General features: G+C 40.4%; 1 protein-coding gene and 1 pseudogene across 5 annotated transcripts in view; both read right to left on the reverse strand.

Moving 5' to 3' along the window:
* Positions 1-4508: 4508 nt before the first annotated feature.
* On the reverse strand, positions 4509-6579 carry LOC128312815 (40S ribosomal protein S2-like; annotated as a pseudogene).
* Positions 6580-6701: 122 nt separating this feature from the next.
* Positions 6702-21424, reverse strand: part of SPAG1 (sperm associated antigen 1) — a 69199-nt gene continuing 54476 nt past the window's right edge. For all 5 annotated transcript variants that reach the window (XM_053208408.1, XM_053208409.1, XM_027064129.2 and 2 more), the window contains 3 exons: positions 13248-13403; positions 11905-12276; positions 6702-11802 (listed from right to left, as the gene is read on the reverse strand). In XM_053208408.1, the coding sequence (XP_053064383.1) occupies positions 11671-11802; positions 11905-12276; positions 13248-13403 (660 nt within the window). In that variant the 3' untranslated portion in view covers positions 6702-11670. The remainder of the gene's footprint in view (positions 11803-11904; positions 12277-13247; positions 13404-21424) is intronic.

The following is a 21424-nucleotide window of genomic DNA, read 5'->3' on the forward strand; positions in this document are numbered from 1 at the left end:
GTGTTGACACACCTCAAAACAGTGACAGGTTGGAAAAGAAAGATGCATATGTTGTTAGATTCTCTGCTGCTCAACCTGTGGAGTAATTTCTTGACTTTGTCATGACTAATTCCCAGGAGATGGTAACAGCTATCCAAGGCTAGTCACTTCTCTGGCTGTATTGTTTCTATTGGAGGGGTCTTAATGTATATCTCTTACCCAGTAAGTGAATAATGAATGTGTCCATAATACTTTTTTTAATGTAACATTGTGTCCATAATACTTGAAAAGAGCTCTCTTTTTCTAGCAACATAGATGAGATATACATATCGGAAGAGAGCAATTGTAAACATGGAAGGAAAGATAAAAGTACTAAGTACCGCCAGGTATTTTACATAAACTACATCATACTACAACCCTGAACGGTAGGAAGATATCCCTCCTCATTTTGCAGATGAGGAACCTAAAATCCTTGAGATTATACAGAGTTTTATATGAGCTCATTACTCCTGAGTATCAGAGTTAGGATTTAATTCCAGGTTTATGCTCTAAAGTAGTTTCCCAGAGAAAAAGAGAAGAGGCAGTTATCTCCTGTTTTTCATTGATCTTTGTACCATCGATTAACTTTCAACCATCTCTTTACTTTGACGTGTGGCAAAAGGCATCAAAACCTATGAACTTGAAGAAATTCAATACATTCTGGAGACAGATCCCTTGTGTGGAGACCTGAGAGGCAGGACTTCTGCGTCGGTTTTGGGGGGTCCTTGTGGTCTGAGTGGTGGCAACTGGCTGAGAGAGTAAAACACATTCCAAACGTGAACATACTTTGCTACATCTTGTTCCTAGATGGCAAATAGTATATTAGAAAAACAAGTATAAAACATATCTTTGAAATCGCTGTAAAATAATGATCTGTAACTCATGATTAATTATTCTGTTTGCACACAAATACCATCAGCCCTTAATACTTCTTCCTGAGAAGTCCTCTAGTGAAGAGCACATTTCCAACAGTGAGGCGCCACAAGTTGGTCACGTGAAGGGAGTTTTCACCAAAATGCATTTAAGAAGTGGAAATGAAAGTTTTCCTGACAAACAGCAGATTCTCAATCTGTCCATCATGTTGCAGTGTCAACTTACAGAGCTCTTGGCATTCTGAGATCTTGCTCATGAAGAAGGTGCTCTCTGAAATTGCCTGGATACGTTATTGATCATTCTGAGCAACTCAGAACCAAAATAGCCATTTTAGATTCAGTCTTGCAGCTGCCCTTAAGGCTTTGCCGCTTTACCTTTCACGTTTCCCCTCCTTTGCCCACAATCTCAGCATAAGAGCAGAACCAGTACAGTCACGGTTCATCAGCATTTCAGACTGCATAATATTCTGTTGTGTTCTTATTTGGACTTCAATGTAAATGGAGTGGAGTTAGATGAGGATCTCTCTTAAAAAAAAACCTCTTCAGGCCACAGTGTAACCCAGTTTTATGACAAAGAAAAAGCTTCTGGATCTGATAAATGTTGTTGGCAGTAGTTTGAATAGTGTTGGGAGATAGAGGCCAAATTTCTTTCAAAAAAGGAAATTTGGGAGGTAGGAAAGAAAAATGGAAGAAGTTATCTATTTTTGAAAATATGGTGTAGGAAAGGATGGAAACTTGGGAGATTGAGAGAAGGACTTTAAGTGAGGAAGAGTTGAGTGGGTTTGGAGACTGAGAGGAAGGCTGTAATTGAAAGGGAAATATGCAAAAGATGGATTTATTCTGGGAGGAAAGCCCTTGAAGAGAGGGGAGGATAGCATGAGGGATCAGCACTAGAGAAGAGGGGGAAAATTACTTTCTAAAAGAGAAGGAACAGGGAAAATCTGGTCATTAGTCAAAAGGGGAGTGGATTGGAGCAGTTAGATGAGATGGCCTGTTGTTTCAGTTAAGGTTAGGTAGCTGAGCATGATCACAGATCAAAACACAAAAACAGTGGTTAAAACTATAGTAGAGCTATGCATAAGGCACTATGAGAAAACAAAGATCACTTAACTCAGCCAAGGCAGGTGAGGAAAAGCCTCTGGGAGAGGACATTTGAACTGGATTTTAAAGGATGCCTGGGAATTAGCTTTGTGGTTTTGGGAAGTAAGAAGGAAGAGAGAAGAGCAGGGAAACGTCTGGTGCAAAAGCAGTCGATGTTGAGTGAATGTGCCCTCTCTGGGTAATAAAACAGTTTGCCTGAATGAATATTGGATGCGGAGATTGAAAGAGCCAGAAAAGTCTAGGAGGAATCTGAAGTTTCTAGCTTAGGCCAGAGTATGAATGCTGGTATCTTTCACCAAGATAAAGAACAAGTGAAACCTAAGTTTGAGGGAACCAAGAGTTCAGTGTGGGGCATTATTACATTTGAGGTGTCTATGAGGCATTCATGTGGAGATGAACAGTGTGAGGTTGGTTTTAACGGATTGAGAGATCAGGAAAGACTGTACAGAAACAGATCCAAGTCTTTGGATATAATTTTAAACAATCCAAAAGTCTTAGTGGCTTAACAAAAAAAAAGGACTATTTCTCATTCATGCTGTCTGTCCAATGCAGACTGGTAGGAATCCGCTTCAGACCAACACTCAAAGAATCAGGCTGATGATGGAGCTGTCGTCTTCTTACAACCCACTAACTGGAATGTGAGGCCTTTCTCAGTCACTGTAGCAAGGGTGAAGACCATGCAGGGCCTGTACTAGCTGTTGTGTACTTGGGCCCAGAAGGGACACATCACTTCTACCTCTACTCTGTTGGCAGGATTTGTCATGTGTCCCTAACCAATCACAGAGTTTGAAAAGTCCCATCTTGTGTATGCCGAGAAGGGGAAGAAAACCAGGCAACGACTGACTCACAGAGGAACCACATCTATAACTAAAACTCTATTTCTACCATTTTATATGCAGCATACAGCTTTCTGTTTTATCCAACTATCATTCCTTCAGGCCTATCACATAGACATTCTGCTCCTCTAAGATTAAGAGTACACGTAGTTCCCTAAACACGCCCCGTCATTTCACACTTGCATTCAACATGCACCTTCGATGTGCATCTGGATGCCTTTGTGTCTCCTCTTTCCTCTGCCTGGCACACCCTCTTCTCATCCAAATGACAAACTCAGGCTGCACAGTTATCTCCTTAAAACCTATCTTAACCTCACAGGCAGTACTGGGCATTTCTCTTGCTCTACATAATCACTATTACATCTCTATTGGTTTAACAAGATTGGTAGTTTATATGTTCATTGCCTCTACAAGCTGTAACTTAAAGACCAGGCACCTTACTAATTATTCCATTATGTTTAATACTTTCCATTAAACAGCATAAGTTCAAAGATTTGAATCTTGGATCAACTACTTGCAATATTCGTAACCCTTGTTAATTTAAGGGATTTAATATACATTCTCTGTGATTTTTTCTGTGCCATAGTTTCCTCATCTATAACAGAGTTGTTATAAGAATTAAATTAGTGTGTAATAAACGATACACATGCCTAGCACAAAGCTCAAAACCAAGTACGGTAGTTTTTTTTTAATTGAAATGTTTGACATATTGTGTAAATTTAAGGTGTACATAACTGATTTGGTACACTTATATATTGTACTGCTAGGTAGCATCTTTATCACCTCACATAATTATTTCTTTTCTGTGGTGGGAATAATTAAGATCAGTCTCTTAGCAAGTTTGATGCTTATAATATTGTTGTCTACAGTCATTATGCTGTGCATTAGTTCTCTACGACTTAGCCTGATCTTCTAGTGCTAGTTCGTTCACGTAAACATCTCTCCTGTTCCCCCAACCTGGTAGTTCTACGTAGTAACTATTATTTTTCTATTTTTAGGAGTTTGGCTTTAAGATTCCACATAAAAGTGATATCATACGGTATTTGTCTCTGACTTATGTCACTCAGCATGTCCTCAAGGTCTAGCCATGTTGTCACAAATGGCAGGATTTCCTTCTTGTGACTGAATAACATTGCATTGTCTGTTGTGTATGGGTATGTATAATCTTTATCCATTCATCAGTTGACGGGCATAAACTGTTTCCATATCGTGGCTGTTGTGAATAATGCTACAATAAATATGGGATTGCATAACCTTCAATATCCTGTTTTCATTTCTTGGGGTATATACCCACAGTGGAATTGCTGGATCATATTGATAGTTCTATTTTTAGTTTTTTGGAGGAACCTCAAAACTGTTTTCCATAGCGGCTGCAGTTTACAACCCCACTAACAGGGTACAAGTGTTCCTTTTTGTGCACCTTCTCACCAGTGCTTCTTTTGTCTTCTTGAGGACAGCCATTCTAATAGGTGTGCGGTGATACCTCATTGTGATTTTGTGATTAATGATGTTAAGCATCTTTTCATGTAACCTCTAGGCCATTTTGAAATCTTCTTTGGGAAAATGCCTATCTTTTATTTGGATTGGTTTTCATTACTGAGTAGTGTGAGGGTGTGTGCGGATTGTGTGTGTGTGTGTGTGTGTGTGTGTGTGTGTGTGTGTGTATTTTTCTTGTATAAAACTATATGCTGGTGACAGGTGGAGCCTGGGTTCTCTGCACAGAGACTCTGATGTGGTCCTTTGTAAGACGGTCAGTGAATTCCTGATAGGTGACTTGGTAAACACAGTCAGAAGTGAGCTGTAGGTCTTGGAAATGGCATCAAAAACAGCTTTGGCAAAGTTGCCCAGAGGGTGGCAGTGCAGCCCCTGGCTGAGGTGTAGCAGTCATAAATACCAGCCATCATCGTAGCTTCTTGGGCACAGAGGCTGAGACAAAGCCAGTGCCTCTGGGCAGGGATGAGGTGCACTGGCACAGAGCCACAGCAGCAGGTCACCTTGCGTGGCATGGTGTGGGGCTTGTGGATCTTGTTCCTCCAGTAGCCTCGACGTACAGGGACAATGGAAAACCTGGCCAAGATGATGGCCCCATGGATGGCTGTGGCTACCATCGAGCACTTAATACCCAGAACAGCATGTCCATTGTAATCTCTGCTGGCAACAAATACCTTGAACCTGGTCCACTGGCGAGCAAGGGTTTGCTTTTGAACAGTCATAATTTTTAAAACCTCATCCTTGAGGGATGCCCCTAGGACAAAAAAAAAGTCAATGATCTCAGATTCCTTAATGGGCAGGGAGAAGAGAGAAATCTCCACCAAGGACATGATCTTCATGTCCTTGACCAGGCAGCCCAGCTTGGTAATGGGGATCCACTTCTTGTCCTCAGCCTTGCCTCCACGAGTGCCTTGGCCTTGGTCTTAGCCATGGCCCAACCATAGCTGTAACCCCAGCCCTGGATGCTGCTGCCCAAGCCTCTGTGGAAGCCACCATGACCTCCCATTCCAGGGCCCCCAGGCCCTCCAGGTCTAACTAACACCAGTGCCATCCGCCACTTGGCGTTTTCTCAAAATGTTTATATATTTTGGATATTAGCCTCTTACCCAATATATGCTTTGCAAACGATTTTCTCCGATTCTGTACCTTTTCATTTTGTTTTCTTTTGCTGTGCAGAAGCTTTTCAATTTGATGTAGTCCCACTTGTTAATTTTTGCTTTTGTTGTTTGTGCTTTTGGTGTCATGTGCAAAAGTCATTGCCAGGATTGGGGCACCTGGGTGACTCGGTTGGTTGAACTTCTGAGTCTTGATTTTGGCTCAGGTCATGATTTTATGGTTCATGGGATTGAGCCCCACATTGGACTCCGTGCTGACAGCACAGAGCCTGCTTCAGATTCTCTCTTTTCCCTTTGCCCACTCCTCTGCTTGCATGCTCTCTCTCTCAAAATAAGTAAACATTAAAAAAAAAAAATTGCCAAGATCAATATTGAGGAACTTCTTTCCTGTTTTTTTGTTGTTGTTTGTTTTTTCTAGGAGTTTTACGGTATCCGGTCTTATACTTAAATCTTTGACCTTTTCAAGTTAATTTTTGTGAGTGGTATAAGATGAGGGGTCCAGTTTCACTTTTCTGTGTTTATACCATTTTCCCAACACAATTTGTTGAAATACTATCCTTTCCTTACCGGGTATTCTGGCTGCCTTGTTGAGTGTTAGTTGACCATATATGTAGTGGTTTAATTCTGGGCTTTCTGTTCTCTTCCACTTGTCTGTGTGTCTTGTTTTTATGCCAGTACCATGCTGTTGCAATTACTAAAACTTTGTAGTATAGTTTGAAATCAGGAAGTGTGATGCCTCTGGCTTTGTTCTTCTCATGATTGCTTTGGCAATTTGGGCTCTTTTCTGGTTCCATACAAGTTTTAGGGGTTTTGTCATTGTTTGGTTTGGTTTCTATGTTTGTGAAAAATGCCATTGGGTCTTTGATAGGGATTGCATTGAATCTATAGATGGCTTTGGGTAACAGGGACGTTTTAACAATATTAATTCTTCCAATCCATAAGCATGGAATCCTTTTCCATTTGTGTAAGGTTTGATTTCTTTCAATGATGTCTTGTAGTGTTTGCTGTACAGACCTGCCTTGGTTAAATTTAGTCTGGGTATTTTGTTTTTGATGCTACTGTGAATGGGATAGTTTTTACCTCTTTTTCAGATGCTTATGGTTACAGAAATGCAACTGATTTCTTTGTCAATTTTATATCCTGCAACTTGACTAAATTTATTGATTAGTTCCAATAGTTTTTTGAGTCTTCGGGATTTTCTCTATATACAACATAAACTGCAAGAAAATTTTTGCTTCTTCCTTTCCAATTTGGATGCCTTTTATTTCTGTCTTGCCTAATTCTTTTAGCTAGGGTTCCCAACACTTGTATTAGGAGTGGTGAGAGTGGGCATCTTTGTCTTGTTCCTAATCTTAGAGGAAAGCTTTTGATTTCTCACTGCTGAGCAAGTTAGGTGTGGGCTTGTCATGTATGGCCTTTATTGTGTATGTTCCTTCTGTTTCCAGTCTGTAGAGTTCTTAAAATGAAAGGATATTTTGTCAAATGCTTTTCCTGCATCTGTTCAGGTGACTGTGTGATTTCTATCTTTCATTCTATTAAATGGTGGTATATGAAACTGATTTGCCCATGTTGAACCACGCTTGATCCCAGGGATAAATCCTACATAGTCATGGTATACAATCCTTTTAATGTGTTCTTGAATTTGGTTAGCATATTTTGTGGAGAATTTGCAGATCTACAGTCATCAGAGATACGGGTCTTTAGTTTTCTTGTAGGTCCTTATCTGGCTTTGATATCAGGGTAATGCTGGCCTCACAGAATTGGCCTAGAAGTATTCCCTCCTCTTCAATTTTTTGGAAGAGTTTGAGGATTGTTAAGTCTTCTTCACGTTTGGTAGAGTTTGCCAATGAAGCCAGTTGATCCTGGAATTTTCTGTTAGGAGGCTTTTGATTACTAATTCAATCTCTTATTATTAATCTGTTCAGATTTTGTTTCTTTCTGATTCAGTCTTGGTGAATTCTGTGTTTCTAGGAACTCATCCATTTCTTCAATTACTTATTTTGTTGGCATGCAACTGTTCATGGTAGACTCTTACGATCCAATGTATTTCTGTAATGTCTCTTCTTTCATTTCTGATTTTGCCTTTTTTTTCTTAGTCTAGCTAATAGTCTGTCAATTTATCTTTTTGAAAAATGTTTTGTTCTTGTTTTGTATTTTTTTCTTGTCTCGTTTCTGATCTTTATTTCCTTCCTTCCTCTAGCTTTGAGCTGTTTGTTCTTTTTATAGCTCTTTAGGTGTAATGTGAGGCTGTTTGAGATCTAACTTCTTAACATAAGCATTTATCATTCTAAACTTCCCTCTCAGAACTGCTTTTGCACAGGTTTGCTGTTTCCATTTTCAGTTGATAAATTTTATTTCCCTTTTAATTTCTTCTTTGACCCCACTCGTTCAGAATTGTGTTGTTTCCACTATTTACAGATTTTCCAGCTTTCCTTTTGTTGACTTGTAGTTGCGTACCATTGTGGTCAGAAGATAGATTTCAATCTTCTTAAATTTGCTAAGACTTGTTTTGTGTCCTATCATATAATCTATCCTGGAGAATGTTCGTTGTGTACTTGGGAAGAATATATTCTGTTGCTATTGGATGGAAAGTTCTATATGACCATTAGGTCCATTTGGTCCAAAGTATGATGTAATTCTAACATTTCCTTGTTGATTTTGTCTGGATGATTTACCCATTGCTCTAAGTGAAGTATTAAAGTCCTCTACTATTATTCTATTCTCCACATCTCCATTCAGATTTGTTAGTATTTGCTTCATATATTTAGGTGCTCCAATGTTGAGTGCATACAGTTTACGATTATTGTATCATCTGACTGTAGTGACCCCCTTTATTATATAATGACCTTCTTTGTCTCTTACCACTCTTGGCTTAGTTTGTTTGGTCTAAGGGCAAGTACAGTAATCCCTGCTCTTTTGGTTTTCACTTGCAAGTAGTATTTTCTTCCATCCCTTCACTTTAAACCTATGTGTGTTAAAGCTGAAGTGAGTCTCTTGTACAGAGCATATAGTTGTCTTTTTTTTTTTAATCCAGCCATTCTGTGCCTTTTTATTGGTGAATTCAATTTACATTGAGTAATTATTGATATGTAGGGATTTACAACTGCCATCTTCCTGGTTGCCTTCCTGTTCTATATTTCCATCATTCCTTTTCCCCAGTTCTTTCCTCCCTTCTGTTCCCCTCTCCTTCTGTTTCAACTCTGTAAATTGATTTTCCACAGTAGTATATATGGTTTCTCCTTTATCTTTTGTGAATCTAAATTTTTTAACATGACGTTTACATAAAACATTTCATACATGGAAGAGTCCATTTTATGCTGATAGGAACTTATCTTCATTTGTCTATAAAGGGTCTATTCATCTTTTACTCTTATATATATTTTCTGACATCAGATTTCTTTTTATATTGTGTACTGTCAGCAAATTATAGTAGCAAGTTATTTTTAATACTCTTTTCCTAAAGGAAAAGGTGAAACGTACTCAAATTCAGAAAATTCTAATTCTTTAAGATGGTATACTATAGTTGTGGCTAATATGCCATTTTATAGAATTAGAGTTTTCTAAATTTGAGTATTTTTCACCTTTACCAGTGTAAAGATGGTTTTATGTCACTGATTAGCATCTTTTTATTTCAGCTTGAGGAACTCCTCTCAGCATTTCTGCAGGGTAGACCTAGTGGTGATAAATTTTTTCAGCTTTGGCTATTGGGCAAGTCTTTCTCCTTCATCGCTGAAGTGTAACTCTGGCTGAAAGTTTTTATCTTTTGAGACTTTGAAGGTCATTCTAGGGTTTTGCCACTGAGAAATACGTGGACAGCCTAATGGGGCTTCCTTTGTAAGTTACACTCCCCCAGCCGTCTTTAGGATTGATTTTTGGTGGTTTCCTTGTATGATGTCTGGGAGGTGTTTCCACATTAAGATACTACGGTGATCTATGTGAGCCCTGTGACTTTGGATGTTCAAGTCCTTTCCCCCAGGTTTGAGGAATTTTCAATTATTTTTCAAACTACATTTTCTGCCCCCCTTCTCCCTTTGGTCTTCTGCATCATTTGAGAATTTGTATTCTCTAAGTCATTTATTCTGTCTTCCAATTACTCTATTCTACAGAGGCTTGCTATAGTAGTCTTCATCTCATTCACTCAATTCTTCAACTCCAGAATTTGGTTCTTTTTTGTAATTTCTCTCTGTTGATTTCATGTTTTCCTTCCTAATATCATTGAGTTTTCTTGTAGCTTGTCGTGTTCTTCAAAACAGCTATCCTGAATTCTTTATCAGCTAGATCTGCAACATCCTATGTCTTTGTGTGTAGTCATTGAATTATTGGTGTCTTTTGGAGGGTGAAATATTTTTTCATGTTCCTTGTACGTTTGCATGGCTATTTTCACATTTGAAGTAACAGACGCCTCCCGAGTCTTCACTGGTTGCCGGCAGATGAGGTACTATCACTGGTGTCACTACGTCAGAGGTGTCCTCAGCCTTTGAATGGGTGAACCTGCTCCACTCTTCTTGCTCCCTCTAGTGGCAGAATTCTTAAACTTTTCCATCTTTTCTTGTAACTCAAGTCTAGCTGCTGGAACCTTTTGTTTTCCAGAAGGTGGTGCTATAGCTCCACAGCTCTAGTGTGTGATTTCTCCCTTGCCCACAGACTCTTGGTCCATTTTTCTGAGAAAACTCTCATCACAGGGCCTGCTCTCACTGCCCCGCTCAGGAGCACGCACGGGGATCCAGCACATAGTGAGAGGTGGCGTGAATTTAACTCAGGGCTTTGGGGAGGCTTGTGGACCCAGTGGGGCAATCTGGTGGGGAGGTCTTTGAGTGGGATACTCCCAGAGGCATATGGGCAGACTTCCTGCTGAAGTCTTGAGGAACTGCATTCTTTTAATGCTCTTTGATATTCCTATCTACAGTTCCTTCACCTTGTCCTCCCTCCCCTCAGTCATGAAGTTCCCACTTCAGTACCCTGGCTGTCACTGGACAGAAACGGGTTTCTCCAGCCATGACCCACACAACTGGCACCGCGGGGCACTCACAGCTTTCCACCTCCTCTGAAGGAGAGGTGACCACTGCCAGACAGCCCCGTGCAGCTAGGTGCTGGGTACGTAACTGTCAACAAAAGAGTTTCCTTTTTATGTCTCTACTGTAAAGTTTACTAACATTAAAAAAGGAGAATCAGCTTTTCATTAATGAACAAAGAGTTAAAAAGAAAAATGTCAGTTTGAAAGATACCATTTACCCCCAATGATTTTTTAAAATTCTATTAATTCCAAAAGATTAAAGAATATGCAAATAATGAAAGTGATACTCACCTGTGATACTCACTTCTCAAGACAGAATGCTCCAGAAAAAGAACTTGATAAAAACTATAGCAATAAATGACAGTACATTGATAGAGACCTGAATGTTTTATTGTAAGAAATACCTTTACTTTGACCCAGTTAACAAAGGAGATTTTAATAAGACTTCACTTTTCCGTTGAGGGAATAAATTGGGGGGAGGGGGCGGGAAAAAAGGGTGAAGACAACATCTAAACGTTGGGGAAAATGTGGAGGGGACAATGCAGGCTTAGTCTGCTTTTATACAGTTGTTTGGGAAACCGCACTTTAAAATCTAGTAAAAAGTAGTAAGTAGTAGAAATTTTTGCCAATTTTTGTTCTTTAATTATTAGGCAATGTTTCCACGTAAGAAAAGAAGTTCTCTTGTAGCTCTAAGTTAATAATTTATTTAATAATCATTTCGTATTGTAAGATTTAAGTGTTACATTTCACCTTAGTGGATTGTAATCCAGAAGTAGTATAAAATAGTATTTATATATATATCATAGCAGGAAATAAAGGTGATATAATAATCACTGTTAATGATTTTCACTTTTAAAGAAATACACTTCTATCAAACTTAAGAGGAATCCTTTATGGCCCAAAAGAATGGAACTCAAATTTTTAACGAGTTATTAAAAGAAAATTTAGAATGTAAATTAAAACGTACTTGAACAAGTTCCAAATATACTTATTATTAAATATAAAGATGTTAGCTCTGGTACGTAGGAAAATATTTACAACTAATAAAAGCATATCGTAGAATATACATGTTCTCTATATAAAAATACATAAAATATTTTACAGTCCAAACCAAAGGATCTTTTCGAAACCAGGTTTTATCCATGCAACGCTATTACAATACCATCCCATTAGCACTACTGGAACTCATACATGCATGGAAGAAATCTAACAATAGCCTTGATTTAAAGCTCATACTTCCTTCTTAGGGCCTGTACATCTTCTAAAGTATAATGTTTGTTTGGTGTGTCTGAGAGGTCATCAAAGAGCTGTTCAATTTGCTCCTTTTGGCCCTTGCTAATTAGTGTCAACATCATCTGGAAGAAGGAGAAAAACTGTATTAGCTCCATTTAAAAATGAACATTTTAAAGTTACAGATACCCTAAAACAAAAATCAGTATCTCTGTTTTGCCACTTACCTTGAACCTTTCTGCTTTACTTAGATAGAAAAGATGCTGATACACCAAAGAAGGATCTTTCCCAATAAGATTATTTTTCAGAGACTGAATGAGGAGGAGGAATGTATCCCCTTCAAGTTTGTTACTCAACAACACTGGCAAATCTTTCGGTTCAGTGCCGGCTAAAAGGTGTGCACAGGCCTCTTTATCGTTCCTCGTGCTGATGGCATTTATAACCTGACCAAATTCATAGGCATTGGTAGGCCTGGCGATCGGGAGTGTTTCACAGTATGCTGGTGGCCCATTGGTTGTGTCCTCCTTCCTGGTGGCAAAGCAGTCATTGGACACCTCCTCAGAGGTCCTTTCAGGCTCTTCTTTATGGCCTTCGTTCACCTTCATGAGGAAAAAAAAAATTATACTGTGACACAACAGCCACTGCACAAATTATTAAAATGGGAAAGAACTGAAAAACACTGGTAGACTCTATTTTAGTCAAATTCTAAGTGAAAAAAGTGTATACTTTATAATGAATAGGAAAAGCTACTCTTTTTAGGAAGTGTTAAGTATCCATTCATGAAAGTATGTTTTTAAGTTTAAAAAATTTTTGACACTGAAAATATGATCATGAGGTTTAGTTTTCTATGAAAGAAGACCTATAACAACTTTACCTCTTTTTCGTGACAAATATTTCCTCACATTTAACAGAGACATGAACTTAAAATATTTTTTCTTCCCTCCTTGGAAAATACTTCTAGTTTCTCTCACATATTCGCCTCTTACTCTTAGCGGAAATGTATGATAAATGGGATATGATATTTGCATCCACAAGGACACAGGAATTCATGAGCTGACATTCTTCACAGATGCCAAACGAAAAAGCTAGAGTGCAAGACACAGAGTTTGATTCTGGGATACTCCAAAATCTCCGATTAGGCCAGTCTTGTTTCAGAGTGCTAAAAAGGTCTCGATCAATCAAAAAAATCCCTATGGGGTATGGCTGGCAGGGCCACTGACACTGAATGAGTCCTGTCAGGATTCTCCAGGTGTACCCTGAAGCAAATAGGCTTCCAGAGCAATCTGGAGCAGAAACAATGCAAACTATAGGCCAGGTGGGGGTGGCTGGGGGAGAGAAAGGAGAAACCTCAGGAATGCAGACTCCCAGAACCCTCGATGGACACAAGCTGGGATCTACAGTGGCTAATTATAGCAAAGGAAAGTTTTGTCTTTATAACTGGTTAAAATGCCTTTACTGGACATCCAAGTAAAAAGAAAATAATTTTTTTTTTGTAGAACTCAGAGAAATAGGATTTTAGCATCTACGAAATCCCCAAAGAGTACTTTCAAAGTTAATCAAATACAAATACCTCTTGAATTTCAATTTTCCTTCTCTCTTTTTCTTTGTTGAATGATGCATTATCCTTAAGGAGTCTGGTTACCTCTTCCACTTCCATCTTTGCCTCAATAATACTTGAATCCAGCAGAAGAACTTGATTGAGATCGTTTAAACTTTTCTGATAATCCTGAAAGTAGAAAGGCAGAGAAAATAATTTTTATGACAAAAGAAGAGGCACAGATTAACCCAAGCAGGAGTGAGACTGAGGGGCGGAGTGGTGCAGAATGTGTGCGGTGGGCTCCCTGTAGTGCCCAGATTACAAAGTCAGGCCCCCAAAGTAGTCTTGGACTGAAATATTAAAACCCATAAAAGCGAGCACAGAATCTGGAGTTCTTACTTAGACTCCAGTTCACTTGTGTATCACAACCATCAGTCCTGGATGTACAGGAGGCGTTTGCTGTCTGCGAAATGAACGAACAGCCTCATGTTAGTACCTACCTAAAAAACTGGAACGGGACGCCTGGGTGGCTGTTGGTTAAGCGTCCGAATCTCGATTTCGGCTCAGGTCACGATCTCACGGTTCATGAGTCTGAGCCCAAGTCAGGCTCTGTGCTGACAGTGTGGAGCCTGTTTGGGATTCAGTCTCTCTGCCTCTGTCTTTCCCGCCCCCACCAAAATAAACTTAAAAAAAGAAAAAAAAAAAAAAAGAACAAAATCCTACTTATTTAACCTCTTGAGTTTCAGTTTTCTCATCTTTAAGGATAACAAAAGCTTTCCTACTCGAGTTTTCACAAAGCTGTACCAAGCATAAATGAAGTAGTAATACGAGCGGTTTTAACTTTCATAAAGGGTGATACAAATGTCAGCTGTCACATCGTATCCTGTACCATAAAACCCTTCAAAGTTGTATACTGTTCAAATAGGCTAGCGTCGACATTTATTCTTCCATCGAGTCAGACAATACGCTGGGAGAGGTTGAGGGCAAAGAAAAGGCATCTAAACGCATAGCAGAATGTGGTAGCTGAGACAGAGGCCACAAAATCAGTCTGATGTGACAGGCCATATTCTAGAACTACAGACTACACCAATGTTCTGATTAAGCCAAAGTTAATTCTGTGAGGAGGCAAAGAATTGCAATGATGTATAACCTCCCTAAGTATTCATGACCTACCAATAACGGCCTGCTCTGGAGGCTGGGGCACAGGAAGCTAAGCTTGTGATTACGTGACGTTCCTGGAGGACTAGCTGTGATGCCACATCCCTTCTCCCTCTGTCCAGCAGGACACTGCGCAAAAGTGATTTGTTTAAACAGATAAACTTAAATCTGCTCAAATTCATTAAAAAAGGTAAATTGTTTACAAACGATAGTACATTATAAACTATTAGGAACAAATCACATACCATTGTGTCACAACAGTACAGCTGGAACCAGCTACAGAAAACCCAAATGACACCGTATTTCCATCCTAAGTGTTCATGCTAGGAACCATACCGAAAGGCAAGCAAGTGGGGCAGCAGGGCAAGCTGAGGTAGTTCCTGCTAACTCTGACCATTCTCAGCATTTTGAAAGTATTAGTTTACTCTCACAGCAGCCCTGTACATACTAACTTCTGCCCCATTTAAAAGGTCAGGGAACTGAGGCACAGAGAGATAATTCTTGGGATGATCGAGGCAGCAATGACCAGAAAGTGAACAGGAATACAGTTGTGGAATCCTAGCGAGAAGCCTGAAAACAGATTTGTGAGCTACAGCCTTGGAAATGAAAGTCCACCAGTCACAGAGTCAGTATGTATGGTTTTTCAACCCATTCAAGAAAAATCTATGCATAAAGAGCAATCTGTCTGGTTGAAGGAGACCTAAGAAAATAGGAAATACACTTCGATAAGAGTTAAAACAGAGGCGAGCAAATGTAAAGAGAAAAAGAGCCAGGAAAGTGGAGACACTGGAAGACAAGGGCCCGCGGGCCAGATCCCAAAAATGGTCACGCAGCCTGGCCCTGGCCCTTATGGAAGTTTCTGTCTTATGAAGGGAAACAATATAAAAAAGTAAACAAATGAGTAAGTATGGACTATCACTAATACAAGTAAGAAAACCAAGGTTTCCGATGATACTAACGAGGAGGAAGGAGTCTTTTTTTTAATTTTTTTTTTTAACGTTTATTTATTTTTGAGACAGAGACAGAGCATGAACAGGGGAGGGGCAGAGAGAGAGGGAGACACAGAATCTGAAACAGGCTCCAGGCTCTGAGCTGTCAGCCCACAGCCCGACGTGGGGCTCGAACTCACAGACTGTGAGATCATGACCTGAGCCGAAGTCGGACCTTCAACCGACCGAGCCACCCAGGCGCCCCAAAGGAGTCGTCTTTTGACACAGTTGTCAGAGAACACAAGACCTGAAGACAAACAGCCACGCGGGAAGGAAGAGCAGAGCATACACGAAGAGAAAAATATGGCTCTGGCAAAAAGGAAGACGTTCAAAGTTGCTAATTATACCATTAGGCCTTAAAAAAATATATATATATAATCACATGTGTTTGTGATAATATATATATTAATAGATGCACTTAAACTGTAATAAGAGTTATGTTACTTTTTGATATTTTTGGCCTTCTAGCATACCCAATTAATTGGCTGCAAATTCCTTAATGCAAGCACGATGTCTTATTTACCACTCCGCTCCCACAGTCTAGCACGTACGTAAGCGGCACTCGATTAAAGAAAGAAATTCTAAGACAAATACCATATGATTTCATTCACATGTGGAATTTGAACAAATGAACACAGGGGGTGGGGGAGGAGGCAAACCAAGGAAGACTCTTAACTCTGGAGAACAAACTGATGGTTACCAGTGGGGAGGTGGATGGGGGTACAGGTGAACTAGGTGTTGGGGATCAAGGATCTAGGCGCTTACTGTGATGAGCGCCAGGTGTTACACTAAGTGCTGTATCACTAAATTCTACACCTGAAACTAGTATTGCGTTGTATGTGAACTGAAATTTAAACAAAAACTTGGGGAAAAAGGAATTCTAAGTGAAAGCCCCGTGATTTTTAAAACTGGCATGTGTGTGCGCGTGCTACTAACTATAGGCAGGGCACCTGCTCCTCGTGAGCCTCTGCGCCAGCCCCTCCCAGACACGCCAAGGAAGTGGATCCAGGCATGACTTCTGGTGCGTTTTGTAAGCAGTTGTCGCTTTTGAAGATACTGAAACTAAATTCGCTTGGCACATAACTCAAACTACAGGACATATAAACAAAACTGCAAGGAAATCAAACCAGAAAAACAAACTGCCGGCCTCATAATCTAGTGGGTTGGATTACTCAAATTTGGGATCATCTTTCTGCAGAGTACAATTTCTAGAATGCATTCCAAAGGAGTATAAAAAGTCTTTCGTTAGGTACACCTCTCACATTGTGTCAGGAAGACAAGTTCCAAGAGTCAGGCAACCAGCCTGGAGTAAACCTGCTCTAAGAGTCTGGAAACGCATACACTCGTGAGTCATCACACACACCTACCCTCACGTACCTGAATTCATCAAGCTCAGAGAAAGCTGAGGGAGTTTTGAAGAAGCCTCTCTTAATTCATGGTGCCACATACCATCTAAGGAATCTATACATGAGGTTTATAAATGAGCGTGTTGCTAACAAAAAAAAGCAGGAGTCGGGTCGGGGGGGGGGGGGGTCAGGTCACGTGTGCACCGTGGCATAAACCTGCAGGGAAGGTGGCGCACCCCAGCTCCATGGAGACGGGAGTTCCCGTGCTCAGGACCCTTCTGGACCTGGGCCGACACACCTCTTTACCCGGCTGTTCATCTGCATCCTTTGTAACAAACTGGGAGGGGCGACAGGGAGGGCAGGCAGCTGCGTGGCTCCAATGGTCTGGAGGTCACAGCACAGCCTCCACGCGGCAACCTCAGTGCATGTACGATGCAGAAAGTCCTGACTCCTCAAGGAGCAACGAGCATAGCTCATATGCTGCACTGTAGAAAAACATGACCGCCCTCTCCCAACAAAACCAGGTTTTACAGAATACATTTTTAGTATTTCCCCGTCAGTGATGGGCAGGAACTAAAAGAATTACCTCAAACTCAGTAACGTCAAACCTAACTATCCCCCTCGCCACTTAAGCCTCTCCCTCCTCCTGAATACCCTCCATTATTGCACTGCACCACTCAGCTACCCAAGCCAGTAACCCTGGAGGTACCACCTTTGTTCCTTCCTCTGTCCATCTGCTCAGTAGGTCCTGTCGACTTTACTTTCAAACGACCTTCAGTTACTTCAGTTAATCTCTCTGTTACGGGCTAATTGTGTTCCCCTCCTAAAAATTCCCATGCTGAAGTCTTAACCCATAGCACTTTAGAATGTATGCTTCAGAATGTAATTTGAAGACAGGTTCTTTTTCATTTTTTAGAGAGCGAGCAAGCAAGTGTAAGCGGGGAAGAGGCAGAGGGGGGAGAGAGAGAGAATCCTAAGCAGACTCTACACTGTCAGTGCCAGAGCCTGATGTAGGGCTCAATCCCATGACCCCGGGAACCATGACCTGAGCCGAAATCGAGAGTTGTACGCTCAACCGACTGAGCCACCCAGGCACCCCTGGGGATAGGTTCTTTAAAGAAGTAATCAAGTTAACGTGAGATCATTAGGGTGGGTCCTATCCAATATGACTGGTGTCCTTAAAAAAAGAGGAAAGTGGAAGACAGACATATACAGACAGAAGACAACGTGAAGATACAGGGAAAAGACAGCCAACCGCAAGCCCAGGAGAGGGGCTAGAACACATCCTTCCTTCACAGCCCTCAGAAGGAGCCATCCCTGCTGACGCCTTAATCTCAAGATTAAGAACCGTAAGAACTCTAACAAAATAAAGTTCTGTTGTTTAACCCATGATGTGGGTACTTTGTTATGGCAGCCCCGGCAAACTAATAGGCCTTCTCTCTTCCCTCTGCCATTACCTTCCTTCAGGCAGCTGACCTGGTAGCTTCTAACCAATCTCCCTACTCCATGCTGGGTCCCCAGTGATCCACCTTCCACACTGCTGGCAAATCTGACCCACTGTGCCCTCCTTGACCACATAGCCTTTAGGGGTTCCCACCACCTTCAGGATCAAGCCTAGTCACCACAGCATGACCCTCGGGCCTTTCATGATCTGACCATCTCTCTCCATCCCCACTCCTACTCACAGCTGGTCTCTTGCTGTACCAATTCATGAACAAGTTCATAACATGTGGGCGGGGAAAAATCATAGCAGCTATATTAATAGCCCCAAACTAGAAACAGCTGAATGTAATTAACTGGTGAATATGTTAAAAAAAAAGTTGTGGTATAATCAGTAATAAAAATTAGCAATAAAAAAGGAACAATTCCTGGGGCGCCTGGGTGGCTCAGTCGTTTGGGCATCGGACTTTGGCTCAGGTCATGATCTCGAGGTTCATGAGTTCAATCCCCACATCGGCTCTGTGCTGGTGGCTCAGAGTCTAGACCCTGCGTCAGATTCTGTGTCTCCCTCTCTCTCTGCTCCTCCCCTACTCACGCTCTGTCTCTCTCTCTCTCTCAAAAATAAATAAAAAACATTTTAAAAATTTAAAAAAGAAAGAATTCCTAATATTCACATAATACAGATTAACTCTCAGATGCTATGCTGAGCAAAAAAAAAAAAAAAAAGTCAAACAGTAAATTCTATAGGACTATGTTTATGTTACTGTCAAAAAGAAGCAAAACTAATCTACAGTGATAGAAACCAGATGAATGGCTGCCTGGGAGTGGGGGCAGAATAAGGGGAATAAAGAAAAATGGGCACAGGGAATTTCCTAGAGAGATGTAAATAATATTTACCTTGACTGGAGTGATGGCTACACGAGAATTTACATTATTCAAAAGTCAATGACCAAATTAAGAAAACAATTCTACTTATAATTGCATCAAAAAGAATAAAATACCTAGGAATAAATTTAACCAAGAAGGTGAAAGCTTTGCACATTGAAAGCTATAACACACTGATGAAACAAACTGAAGAAGACAGAAATAAATGGCAAGACTTTCCATGCTCATGGATGGGAAAAAATAATACCTTTAAAATGTTTACCCTACCCAAAGCAATCTATAGATTCAATGCAATCCCTATTCATAATTCCAGTGGCATTTTCCACAGAAATAGAATAAACAATCCTAAAACTTACTATAACACCCCAAATAGCCAAAGCAATCTTAAAAAGGAACAAAAAGCTGGAAGCATCACACTTCCTGATTTTAAACATTACAGAGGTGCCTGCGTGGCTCAGTTGGTTAAGCGTCCAACTTCGGCTCAGGTCATGATCTCGCAGTTCACGAGTTTGAGCTCCACATCGGGCTCTGTGGTGACAGTTCAGAGCCTGGAGCATGGTTTGGATTCTGTGTCTCCCTCTCTCTCTGCTCCTCCCCTGCTCATGCTCTGTCTGTCTCTGTCTCTCTCTCTCAAAAATAAATAAATTTTAAAAATAAAAAAAAATAAAACTACATTACAAAACTACAGTAATTAAAATAGTATGGTATTGGCATAAAAACAGACACAGAGATGAGTAAGACAGAACAGAGAGGTCAGAAATAAAAAGCCATGCATAAATGGTCAACTAATTTATGACAAAGGGGCCAAGACTGGGGAAAGGACAGTCTTCAATAAATGCTGTTGAGAAAACTGGACCACTGTCTTTACACTACATACAAATATCAACAAAAAAAAGATGGACCAAACTTGAACATAAGACTTGAAACCATAAACTACTAGAAGAAAACATAGGTGGTAAGCTCCTTGATGCTGGTCTTGGGTTTTGGATTTGATGCCAAAAGCAAAGGTAACAAAAGCAACAATAAACAAGTGGACTACATCAAGCTTCTGCACGGTGAAGGAAACCATCAACAAAATGAAAACTACCAAGTGGGAGAAAATATCTGCAAATCCTGTATCTAATAAGCAGTTATCCAAAGTACACAAACAATTCACAGAACTCAATATCGAAAAAATAATCTGATTAAAAAATGAGCAGAGGAACTAAACAGACATTTTTCCAAAGAAGACATACAGGTGGCCAACAGGTATATGAAAAAATGCTCCACATCACTAACCAGCAGGGAGATAGAAATCAAACGCACAATGAGGTATCACTCTTGTCAGAACGGCAATCATCCAAAAGATAAGAGATAACAAGTGCTGGTGAGGATGTGGAGAAAAGGGAACCCTCGTGCGCTATGGGTGGGAATGGAAACTGATATAGCCATTATAGAAAACAGTTATGGGGGCGCCTGGGTGGTTCAGTCGGCTAGGCGTCCGACTTCAGCTCAGGTCACGATCTCGCAGTCTGTGAGTTCGAGCCCCGCATCAGGCTCTGGGCTGACGGCTCAGAGCCTGGAGCCTGCTTCCGATTCTGTGTCTCCCTCTCTCTCTGCCCCTCCCCTGTTCATGCTCTGTCTCTCTCTGTCCCAAAAATAAATAAAAACGTTGAAAAAAAATTAAAAAAAAGAAAAAAGAAAAAAAAGAAAACAGTATGGAGGTTCCTCAAAAAACTAAAATAAGACTACCATATGATCCAGCAATTCCACCTCTAGGTATTTATCTGAAGGAAATGAAAACATGAAATCTGCAAGACCTCTGCACTCCTGTGTTAACGGCAGCAATACTTACAACAGCCAGGACATGGAAACAACCTAAGTGTCCATCAATGAATGAACAGATAGAAAAAATGTGGTCTATTTACAGTCATACAAAAGAAGGAAATCCTACCATTTGCAACAACATGGATGGCTCCTGAGGGCATATGCTAAAAGTGAGGTAAGACAGAGAAAGGCAATTACCTTATGACTGCACTTGTACGTGAAATTTAGAAAACAAGACCAAAAACAGAACTGAATTTACAGACACAAAGAACAAACTGGTGGTTGTCAGAGGCAAGACAAGGGCTGGGGAGTAGGTGAAATGGCTCAAAAGGCACAAACTTCCAGTTAAGAAAGAAAGAACTCATTGGATATAATGCACAGCATGGTGATACAATTAATAATATTGTATTGCATATTTGAAAGTTGCTACAAGCATAGATCTTAAAAGTTCTCATCACAAGAAAAAAAATTTCAACTATGTGTGCTGACGGGCTGCTAACTAGACTTACTGGTGATCATTGTGCAAATCAAATCATTGGGCTGTATACCTGAAACTAATACAATGTTAGTTGTCAGTTGTATCTCA

This window comes from Acinonyx jubatus, chromosome F2 (assembly GCF_027475565.1).
Source record: "Acinonyx jubatus isolate Ajub_Pintada_27869175 chromosome F2, VMU_Ajub_asm_v1.0, whole genome shotgun sequence".
Classification (NCBI taxonomy): Eukaryota; Metazoa; Chordata; class Mammalia; order Carnivora; family Felidae; genus Acinonyx; species Acinonyx jubatus.